Raw genomic sequence first — 11,815 nt, forward strand, 5'->3', positions numbered from 1 at the left:
GGCAGAGGCCGTTCCGCTGGGGTCCCAAGTACGTTGTTTATTGGGGGGGTCGCACACAGGGGCTGGCAGGGCAGCAGCTGGGAGCAGAGTTCGTGGGGGAACGCGGGGAGTGGGAGTAGCAGGGGTAAGGGGGGACAGTGGGGAGCAGTCAGCGCCCACCAGACCCGAGGCCACCAGTTGAAATGAGGCGGGGGGGGCAGGGTTTAGGGGCTGCAGCATTTGAAGTAGACGTCGTTCAGGGCCGTGTCGTCCCCCTTGCCCTGGGGGGCCTCCACCTTGGTGGCGATGGTGCAGATGCCCCGCTGGCCGCAGGAGCGGCTCTGGGGGCCCCACTTGCCCCAGCACCGTCCGTGCCCCTTCAGCTCCACCCCATCCGTGCAGACGAACTCGATGTTGTCGGCGGCCGTGTCGTCCTTGAGGCCCTGGCACGGCTCCACCCGCAGCCGGAACTGGGTTAGGCGCTGCCCAGAGGGGCATTTCATCACTGGGGTCCAGAAGCCCCACCTGGGAGGAGAGAAGGGGTCAGCTGGGTACAGGCCACAGGGGGTGCTGCTTTCCCGCCACCCCTCTGCCGCTCTGGGCTGCCCTAGTATCCCACTCCTGACACCACTAACCCACTGTCACTACCACGATCCCTCCCCTGCCACCGCTAACCCACTGTCACTACCACGATCCCTCCCCTGCCACCGCTAACCCTCTGTCACTACCACGATCCCACCGCTGCCACCGCTAACCCACTGTCACTACCACGATCCCTCCCCAGCCACCGCTAACCCTCTGTCACTACCACGATCCCACCGCTGCCACCGCTAACCCTCTGTCACTACCACGATCCCTCTCCTGCCACCACTAACCCACTGTCACTACCATGATCCCACCGCTACCACCGCTAACCCACTGTCACTACCACGATCCCTCCCCAGCCACCGCTAACCCTCTGTCACTACCACGATCCCACCGCTGCCACCGCTAACCCTCTGTCACTACCACGATCCCTCTCCTGCCACCACTAACCCACTGTCACTACCATGATACCACCGCTACCACCGCTAACCCACTGTCACTACCATGATCCCACCGCTACCACCGCTAACCCACTGTCACTACCACGATCCCTCCCCAGCCACCGCTAACCCTCTGTCACTACCACGATCCCTCCCCTGCCACCGCTAACCCACTGTCACTACCACGATCCCTCCCCTGCCACCGCTAACCCTCTGTCACTACCACGATCCCTCCCCTGCCACCGCTAACCCACTGTCACTACCACGATCCCACTCCTCCACCGCTAACCCTCTGTCACTACCACGATCCCACCCCTGCCACCGCTAACCCTCTGTCACTACCACGATCCCTCCCCAGCCACCGCTAACCCTCTGTCACTACCACGATCCCACCCCTGCCACCGCTAACCCTCTGTCACTACCACGATCCCTCCCCAGCCACCGCTAACCCTCTGTCACTACCACGATCCCACCCCTGCCACCGCTAACCCTCTGTCACTACCACGATCCCACCCCTGCCACCGCTAACCCTCTGTCACTACCACGATCCCTCTCCTGCCACCACTAACCCACTGTCACTACCATGATCCCACCGCTACCACCGCTAACCCACTGTCACTACCACGATCCCTCCCCAGCCACCGCTAACCCTCTGTCACTACCACGATCCCACCGCTGCCACCGCTAACCCTCTGTCACTACCACGATCCCTCTCCTGCCACCACTAACCCACTGTCACTACCATGATACCACCGCTACCACCGCTAACCCACTGTCACTACCATGATCCCACCGCTACCACCGCTAACCCACTGTCACTACCACGATCCCTCCCCAGCCACCGCTAACCCTCTGTCACTACCACGATCCCTCCCCTGCCACCGCTAACCCACTGTCACTACCACGATCCCACTCCTCCACCGCTAACCCTCTGTCACTACCACGATCCCACCCCTGCCACCGCTAACCCTCTGTCACTACCACGATCCCTCCCCAGCCACCGCTAACCCTCTGTCACTACCACGATCCCACCCCTGCCACCGCTAACCCTCTGTCACTACCACGATCCCACCGCTGCCACCGCTAACCCACTGTCACTACCATGATCCCACCGCTACCACCGCTAACCCACTGTCACTACCACGATCCCTCCCCAGCCACCGCTAACCCTCTGTCACTACCACGATCCCTCCCCTGCCACCGCTAACCCTCTGTCACTACCACGATCCCTCCCCTGCCACCGCTAACCCACTGTCACTACCACGATCCCACTCCTCCACCGCTAACCCTCTGTCACTACCACGATCCCACCCCTGCCACCGCTAACCCTCTGTCACTACCACGATCCCTCCCCAGCCACCGCTAACCCTCTGTCACTACCACGATCCCACCCCTGCCACCGCTAACCCTCTGTCACTACCACGATCCCACCTCTGCCACCGCTAACCCACTGTCACTACCACGATCCCTCCCCTGCCACCGCTAACCCACTGTCACTACCACGATCCCACTCCTGCCACCGCTAACCCTCTGTCACTACCACGATCCCACCCCTGCCACCGCTAACCCTCTGTCGCTACCACGATCCCTCCCCAGCCACCGCTAACCCTCTGTCACTACCACGATCCCACCCCTGCCAACGCTAACCCTCTGTCACTACCACGATCCCTCCCCTGCCACCGGTAACCCTCTGTCACTACCACGATCCCACCGCTGCCACCGCTAACCCTCTGTCACCACCACGATCCCACCTCTGCCACCGCTAACCCTCTGTCACCACCACGATCCCTCCCCTGCCACCGCTAACCCTCTGTCACTAGCACGATCCCTCCCCTGCCACCGCTAACCCTCTGTCACCACCACGATCCCTCCCCTGCCACCGCTAACCCTCTGTCACTACCACGATCCCACCCCTGCCACCGCTAACCCACTGTCACTACCACGATCCCACCTCTGCCACCGCTAACCCACTGTCACTACCACGATCCCTCCCCTGCCACCGCTAACCCACTGTCACTACCACGATCCCTCCCCTGCCACCGCTAACCCTCTGTCACTACCACGATCCCTCCCCTGCCACCGCTAACCCTCTGTCACTACCACGATCCCACCCCTGCCACCTCTAACCCTCTGTCACCACCACGATCCCTCCCCTGCCACCGCTAACCCTCTGTCACTACCACGATCCCTCCCCAGCCACCGCTAACCCACTGTCACCACCATAATCCCACCTCTGCCACCGCTAACCCACTGTCACCACCACGATCCCTCCCCTGCCACCGCTAACCCTCTGTCACTACCACGATCCCACCGCTGCCGCCGCTAACCCTCTGTCACTACCACGATCCCTCCCCTGCCACCGCTAACCCTCCGTCACTACCACGATCCCTCCCCTGCCACCGCTAACCCTCTGTCACTACCTCGATCCCACCGCTGCCACCGCTAACCCACTGTCACTACCACGATCCCTCCCCTGCCACCGCTAACCCTCTGTCACTACCATGATCCCACCTCTGCCACCACTAACCCTCTGTCACTACCACGATCCCACCGCTGCCACCGCTAACCCACTGTCACTACGACGATCCCTCCCCTGCCACCGCTAACCCACTGTCACCACCATGATCCCACCTCTGCCACCGCTAACCCACTGTCACCACCACGATCCCTCCCCTGCCACCGCTAACCCTCTGTCACTACCACGATCCCACCTCTGCCACCGCTAACCCTCTGTCACTACCACGATCCCACCGCTGCCGCCGCTAACCCTCCGTCACTACCACGATCCCTCCCCTGCCACCGCTAACCCTCCGTCACTACCACGATCCCTCCCCTGCCACCGCTAACCCTCCGTCACTACCACGATCCCTCCCCTGCCACCGCTAACCCTCTGTCACTACCACGATCCCACCGCTGCCACCGCTAACCCACTGTCACTACTACGATCCCTCCCCTGCCACCGCTAACCCTCTGTCACTACCATGATCCCACCCCTGCCACCGCTAATCCTCTGTCACTACCACGATCCCTCCCCTGCCACCGCTAACCCACTGTCACTACCACGATCCCTCCCCTGCCACCGCTAACCCTCTGTCACCACCACGATCCCTCCCCTGCCACCACTAACCCTCTGTCACCACCACGATCCCACCGCTAACCCTCTGTCACTACCACGATCCCTCCCCAGCCACCGCTAACCCTCTGTCGCTACCATGATCCCTCCCCTGCCACCGCTAACCCTCTGTCACTACCACGATCCCTCCCCAGCCACCGCTAACCCTCTGTCGCTACCATGATCCCTCCCCTGCCACCGCTAACCCTCTGTCACCACCACGATCCCACCCCTGCCACCGCTAACCCTCTGTCACTACCACGATCCCTCCCCTGCCACCGCTAACCCTCTGTCACCATCACGATCCCTCCCCAGCCACCGCTAACCCTCTGTCACTACCACGATCCCACCGCTGCCACTGCTAACCCACTGTCACTACCACGATCCCTCCCCTGCCACCACTAACCCTCTGTCACTACCACGATCCCACCTCTGCCGCCGCTAACCCTCTGTCACCACCACAATCCCACCCCTGCCACCTCTAACCCTCTGTCACTACCACGATCCCACCCCTGCCGCCGCTAACCCTCTGTCACTACCATGATCCGTCCCCAGCCACCGCTAACCCTCTGTCACTACCACGATCCCACCCCTGCCACCGCTAACCCTCCGTCACTACCACGATCCCTCCCCTGCCACCGCTAACCCTCCGTCACTACCTCGATCCCACCCCTGCCACCGCTAACCCTCTGTCACTACCACGATCCCACCGCTGCCACCGCTAACCCTCTGTCACCATCACGATCTCACCTCTGCCACTGCTAACCCACTGTCACGACCACGATCCCACCTCTGCCACTGCTAACCCTTTGTCACCACCACGATCCCTCCCCTGCCACTGCTAACCCACTGTCACCACCACGATCCCACCGCTGCCACCGCTAACCCTCTGTCACTACCACGATCCCTCCCCTGACACCGCTAACCCTCTGTCACCACCACGATCCCTCCCCTGCCACCGCTAACCCTCTGTCACTACCACGATCCCTCCCCTGCCACCGCTAACCCTCTGTCACTACCACGATCCCACCGCTGCCACCGCTAACCCTCTGTCAACACCACGATCCCACCTCTGCCACTGCTAACCCACTGTCACGACCACGATCCCACCTCTGCCACCGCTAACCCTCTGTCACCACCACGATCCCTCCCCTGCCACTGCTAACCCACTGTCACCACCACGATCCCACCGCTACCACCACTAACCCTCCGTCACTACCACGATCCCACCCCTGCCACCGCTAACCCTCTGTCAACACCACGATCCCACCTCTGCCACTGCTAACCCACTGTCACGACCACGATCCCACCTCTGCCACCGCTAACCCTCTGTCACCACCACGATCCCACCGCTACCACCGCTAACCCTCCGTCACTACCACGATCCCTCCCCTGCCACCGCTAACCCACTGTCACCACCACGATCCCTCCCCTGCCACCGCTAACCCTCTGTCACTACCACGATCCCTCCCCTGACACCGCTAACCCACTGTCACCACCACGATCCCAGCGCTGCCACCGCTAACCCTCTGTCACTACCACGATCCCTCCCCTGCCACCGCTAACCCTCTGTCACCACCACGATCCCAGCGCTGCCACCGCTAACCCTCTGTCACTACCACGATCCCTCCCCTGCCACCGCTAACCCTCTGTCACTACCACGATCCCACCCCTGCCACCTCTAACCCTCTGTCACCACCACGATCCCTCCCCTGCCACCGCTAACCCTCCGTCACTACCACGATCCCACCGCTACCACCGCTAACCCTCCGTCACTACCACGATCCCTCCCCTGCCACCGCTAACCCACTGTCACCACCACGATCCCTCCCCTGCCACCGCTAACCCTCTGTCACTACCACGATCCCTCCCCTGACACCGCTAACCCACTGTCACCACCACGATCCCAGCGCTGCCACCGCTAACCCTCTGTCACTACCACGATCCCTCCCCTGCCACCGCTAACCCTCTGTCACCACCACGATCCCAGCGCTGCCACCGCTAACCCTCTGTCACTACCACGATCCCTCCCCTGCCACCGCTAACCCTCTGTCACTACCACGATCCCTCCCCTGCCACCGCTAACCCTCTGTCAACACGACGATCCCACCTCTGCCACTGCTAACCCACTGTCACTACCACGATCCCTCCCCTGCCACCGCTAACCCACTGTCACCACCATGATCCCACCTCTGCCACCGCTAACCCACTGTCACCACCACGATCCCACCGCTGCCACCGCTAACCCTCTGTCACTACCACGATCCCTCCCCAGCCACCGCTAGCCCTCTGTCACTACCACGATCCCACCTCTGCCACCGCTAACCCTCTGTCACCACCACAATCCCTCTCCTGCCACTGCTAACCCTCTGTCAACACGACGATCCCTCCCCTGCCACCCCTAACCCACTGTCACCACCACGATCCCTCCCCTGCCACCAGTAACCCACTATCACTACCACGATCCCACCCCTGCCACCGCTAACCCTCTGTCACTACCTCGATCCCACCGCTGCCACCGCTAACCCTCTGTCACTACCACGATCCCACCTCTGCCACCGCTAACCCTCTGTCAACACGACGATCCCTCCCCTGCCACCACTAACCCACTGTCACCACCACGATCCCTCCCCTGCCACCACTAACCCACTGTCACTACCACGATCCCACCCCTGCCACCGCTAACCCACTGTCACCACCACGATCCCACCCCTGCCACCGCTAACCCTCTGTCACTACCACGATCCCTCCCCTGCCACCGCTAACCCTCTGTCACTACCACGATCCCTCTCCTGCCACCGCTAACCCACTGCTGACCCCAAAGTCCCACTGTCGATGCCATCCTCCCGTCTCTGCCACTGCTAACCCCCCACCCACCCCAGCTCTCTTGGTGACACCCGTATTCCACTTGTGCACACGGCGCCCGGGGCCCCCTCAGCCACCTGCCCGCACCCTCCGTTGGGCCCCTCCCCACGGTACTCACGGCCCCACGTTGGACTGGATGGTTCTGCCGTTGGAGCAGATCAGCCGGATCCCGTTTAGCGCTGTATCGTCCCCAGAGAGCTGGGGCAGCTCCACCTGCAACAGGGGGTGGGGGGCAACAAGCCTGGGCATTAGAGACCAGTCCCCCATCACTTCAGTACAAGGAGATGGGGGGAAGAGGGGTGTGGGGAAAGGGGGAAATTGGGCAGAGGGGCTCAGGGCTGTGGGGCAGGGGGAGCCGGGCTGGGGAAGGGAGCAGTGGATATGGGGAGGGTGAATGGGGCAGGGAGTGGGGTAAGGGGGAGCCGGGCTGGTGGATGTGAATCTTTACCTTCATGGAGAACCCAATGGCGAAGCTCTTGTTGGGGCAGGTCTCTTCCTGGCCCCACTTGCCCCATATTCCTCCATTGGTAACTTCGATCTTGGTCTGGGCCCATGCGCCCCAGAGGCAGCAGACGAGCACAAGGCTGAGCGTGGCATGCAGGGAGGTATCCATGGCTGGGCAGGCGAGTGAAGGAAGCCCTCAGCAGATGTGCAGCTCCTGGCACGGGGCAGGGGTGTTTATACCAGGGGAGGGTGGGCTGGGCTGGGTTCCGGCCTGTGTGGGCAGTGCAAAGGGGCCGGCCTCACCTTCCCTTCGCTCAGGTTCAAGGCTATCATTAGGTTAATCCTGCCCCCGGCTGCCCCAGGGCGCATGGCGCAAGGTTCCTGCCACCACCCACCCAGGGCTCTGCTAATCGGCCCGACTCTCGGAAACACCCAAAGCAAATACGTCATGTGACAACACCTCTGACCTCATGCCAAACGATGCAACTGTCCCCGCTGACACCAGGGTGCCTTTACGGTGCCAGCAGCCCACAGTTACCTCTTGGGACATAGTATCCCACCGCTCCCACCACTATGCCATTATGGCACCAGGATCCCACCGCTGACCCCACTGTTGTCAGTTCAGACGTGGTATCCCACGCTCCCACCACTATGCTGTTACGTCACTGCAGGAAATAAGGAGTGGGAAATGAGGAAGAGACCGTGTCCCCGGTTCAGAGCGATGTGGGTCACAGCCCCATACTGTGGTTTGAATGCAGCTAAATGTCAATGTACACAACAAGGAACAAAGCGCGTCAGCCCTACACAGGGGCCGGGGGAGTCTCTCCGGGGGTGCGGCGACTCTAAAGCAGATTTGGGGGGCGAGTGGTGGGTAATCAGTGGAATGTGAGCTCCGATTAGCTGCATGGCGAGGCGGCGAAGGGGTGACTGACCCCGGGCTGTGAGTGCCGGCCCGGGGAGCGAATGTTCACAATGGGCTCCTCAGACTGGCAGAGGCAGGTCCCACCCGGGCCGAGGGCCGGGAGTTGGAACCAGGCGAATTTGGGCTGGAAACAAAATGCAAAACATCTAACGGTGAGGGGGGCTTGTCCCCAGGGTCGCAGCGGATTCGCCATCAGTGACAAGTGTTAAATTGTGGCCGCGCCCAGGGCACCAGCAGGGCTTCAAAGCCCGTCTGCTCACGCCCGGCCCCGCACTCCTACCGCCCATTACGGGTTCAGTGTCTCTGCACCTCTGGGGTCATTCCCAGAGCGAGGCAGACGTTCGGAGTGACCTCCACTGATGTCTCCCTCCTGGAGGGCACTTCACTCCCTTGCACCCGCTGGGTGGCGATGCATACTAAAGTGGGGAAACTGAGTCATGCCGCTGGTTCCCACTGAAATTGCCGCAATCCCTGCGTTCTGCACTCCTGACATAGTCTCTCCCCTGTTGGCTGGCGGCTGCCCCACCCTTCCCGTTTCTCGGAAACACCCAGTACACGCAGATCTCAGCATCGTTCATTATAATTATAGGCCTCTTCGTCTGCCATAGTTCCTGGGTGAGATAATGGAGCAGCTGATACAGGGACGCAATTAATCAAGAATTAAGCGAGCGTAATGCAGTGAATGCCGCTCCGCAGGGGTAGTTGGAAAGTGGAGCCCGTCCTGCTATTTTGGGGCTTTTTGTCGGAGCAATTACAAAATTGGGTGATCAAGATAATAGCGCTGCGGTAATGAATGGAGATGGCTGGGAGGCGTGTGACTGGGTGCCTCACGGCCTTCGGATTGAGAACCTAGAGTGGCCTCGAATGAACAGAGGAAATAGATTCAAAACTGGCTAACTGATGGATCTCCAAACGGAAGCGGAAATGGGCCATCGTCGCGAGCCGGTGTTCCCAGTGGGGGCCCACAAGGCTCGGTTCCTGGCCTGACAGCTTTATCGAAGAGCTGGAAGAAAACATAAAACCACCCCAGAGAAAGTTTGCAGATGACCCAAAGAATCAGAGGAGAGGGGAATAAGGAAGAGGCCGGGGCACTGGATCTGAGCGGTGTGGATCACAAGCCAACGATGGCTATTACCAGGATGGTGTCCCTAGCCTGTGTTTGCCAGGAGCTGGGGATGGGTGACAGGGGATGACGGATCACAGGATGATGCCCTGTTCGGTTCATTCCCTCTGGGGCACCCGGCACTGGCCGCTGTCTCTCACCATAACAAAGAGACGGCTAAGCGGTGGCTTGATCCTCGTCTCTAAGTACCTACGTGGGGAACAAATATTACCCCCTTTCTGCTCCAAACTGGTGTATTTCACCCTTTAGACCCCAGCCCTGGAACAGGGCCTAAGGCCATTCCCCTCCATCGGAAATCTCACCCGGACGCCAGCACCCGCTTCCCAGGGAGCAACTCAGCCCCCCAGCCCCGATCCAAGGAGAAATCTGACCTCCTGGCGGCAAGGGCTTCCCCCAAAAGGCGGCTGCATCACCAAACTCACTAAGAGCCACGCAGCAGTTCTCCCAAGCCTCAGCACTTGCTCGCACGCAGAGGAACAGCCTGATTGACGCCACCCTGACATCGGCGGCGGGTTTTTTGCAAGTTTTCCTACCATTGCACCGTGTTCCCTTGAAACCGTCGCTCCGGGCAGTGAAGTGCTCCATCTGTCGTGGCCAGGGCCCCACGGGCACAGTGAGCCAACCCCTCACGAGGGCCTCCTGAATGGACGCAGGGAGGCGACTGCTCTGCGGGGGGACGGGTGTGGAAGGGGTTGAGTGGTGCTGGGAGCGGTTAAGGTGAATGAGAGCCTGGGCCAGTGGGGAGAGCCGGGAGCAGGGCTGGGGCTGGACCAGAGGCCGTGACAGACACCTGGGAGGATTGCAGCCGCGTCCCACGCCACGGGGAGAGACACCCCGGATGCCTGGAATGTGCGTGACACCCCCGAGCCAACCTCAGCCGCCTGGCGGGCGTCGTTAGGGGCTGGCTGACGATGACCCTGCCCCGGGCCCGGGCCCGGCCCGGCGGTGAAACGAGGCTTCCTCCAGGAACTGGAGTCGCTTGGCTAATTAACGCAGCGAGGAACAAGCCTGGGGATGTCGCAGGGACCGGTCCGACCGGGTTCCAGATGCCGGGCCGGTGAAGCAGGAGAGACTGTGGAGAACCAGCCTGGCCCTGGCTGCTCAAGCACCAAACAGGATCAGCTGGAAGAGATCAAGGGGTGGGCATCAGAGAGGCAGTAACCTCTGGCTCTGTGCCCCATTCCCTGCCCCACTGAGCCAGCCAGTGCCTGCCTGTCCCGGACTGACGAGCCCGCTGTGAAATATTTGTCTCCCTCGCTGGTAGTGTTCTACGTTCACTGTAATGCTTTATCCCGTGGCTTTGGTGCGTTCAGATGAGGTTCTTGATGTCGATCTTTAATTGACCTGGGTTAGTGCAAGTTTTGTGCCAACTCTATTCACCAGCACATTTGGGTTAGTGGGTGTGATTAGAGGTAGATCGATGTTTGGCTGCCTGTGTGTGTCGGCCTAGCCCTGCACAGACCTTGAGCGAACTTCCCAATGACCACAAGATCCGTTCAGGGACGAAGGCACCCGGCCAGGTTTATTGCCGACGAAGCCCGGTACTAATATCCCACAGACTCTCCCGGACTGCTAAGACATGCATGCCTGTAACAATGACCGGCTCAGTGAACACCCGGACTTTCCGTTCCTCCCTAGGCCAGACAAAGACAATCCCTCTGAGATACAGCTTTGTACCCTGATACAAACAGGTTATGTACTGCCCCCGTGACATGGCTAGTTATCACCCCCCACCTTGGCTCGAACAAAACATCTCTATTCATCACCCTGTCATCCTGACCTTATCTTTGAGGCGGGGTCAGTGTGTCCCTGGTATCCCTGGGGAATGTGTTTGTCCCACCCTTGCTATCAGGATGCTCTGGTACCACTCGATATCGGGAGGTGTTTCCGTCAGCACCGTGTGACTAGCACTTCCGAGGAATGTGAATTTCTGCAATATCAGCCCTGTTCTTGCCCAATTCTGTGAGCAAGTCCTGCCTCATACCAGGCCTCTGATACAAGGGCTTATGTCTCAGGATCTCTTCCTACTGCAGCACATCCATTCACAAACACGTCTCCCCGGCAGCGTCTCCCCCCGCGTGTGGGCCTGCTCGTGCTTACGCTGCGAAGCGTCACCAGCTCCTTTGACATCAAATCTGGGCTAAACTGCCCGTCGCGCCCGCCCGATCTCAAAGCACTTTACCAAGGAGGGGAACACCATTCTCCCCACGGGGACACGGAGGCAAAGCAGAATCAGAGAATCATAGGACTGGAAGGGACCTCGAGAGGTCTCTCGTCCCGTCCCCTGCACTCGTGGCCGGACTAAGGATTATCTAGCCCATCCCTGACGGGTTTGTCCAACCTGC

General features: G+C 60.7%; 1 protein-coding gene across 1 annotated transcript; it reads right to left on the bottom strand.

Moving 5' to 3' along the window:
- Positions 1-203: 203 nt before the first annotated feature.
- On the bottom strand, positions 204-7,594 carry LOC141978759 (vitelline membrane outer layer protein 1-like). Its single transcript, XM_074941076.1, has 3 exons — positions 7,430-7,594; positions 7,100-7,194; positions 204-504 (listed from the first exon to the last, which is right to left on the bottom strand). The coding sequence occupies exons 1-3, from the start codon at positions 7,592-7,594 to the stop codon at positions 204-206; spliced, it is 561 nt and encodes a 186-aa protein (XP_074797177.1).
- Positions 7,595-11,815: the final 4,221 nt, after the last annotated feature.

Source organism: Natator depressus, chromosome 28, assembly GCF_965152275.1.
Source record: "Natator depressus isolate rNatDep1 chromosome 28, rNatDep2.hap1, whole genome shotgun sequence".
Classification (NCBI taxonomy): domain Eukaryota; kingdom Metazoa; phylum Chordata; order Testudines; family Cheloniidae; genus Natator; species Natator depressus.

What these genes read in the sequence shown, in the direction of transcription:
- LOC141978759 (XM_074941076.1), bottom strand. Translation starts at nt 7,594, where the DNA reads ATGGATACCTCCCTGCATGCCACGCTCAGCCTTGTGCTCGTCTGCTGC. An exon ending in CCATTGGGTTCTCCATGAAG is followed by an intron (nt 7,195 to 7,429) that starts GTAAAGATTCAC and finishes CCCCTGTTGCAG; the next exon opens with GTGGAGCTGCCCCAGCTCTC. An exon ending in ATCCAGTCCAACGTGGGGCC is followed by an intron (nt 505 to 7,099) that starts GTGAGTACCGTG and finishes CTCTCCTCCCAG; the next exon opens with GTGGGGCTTCTGGACCCCAG.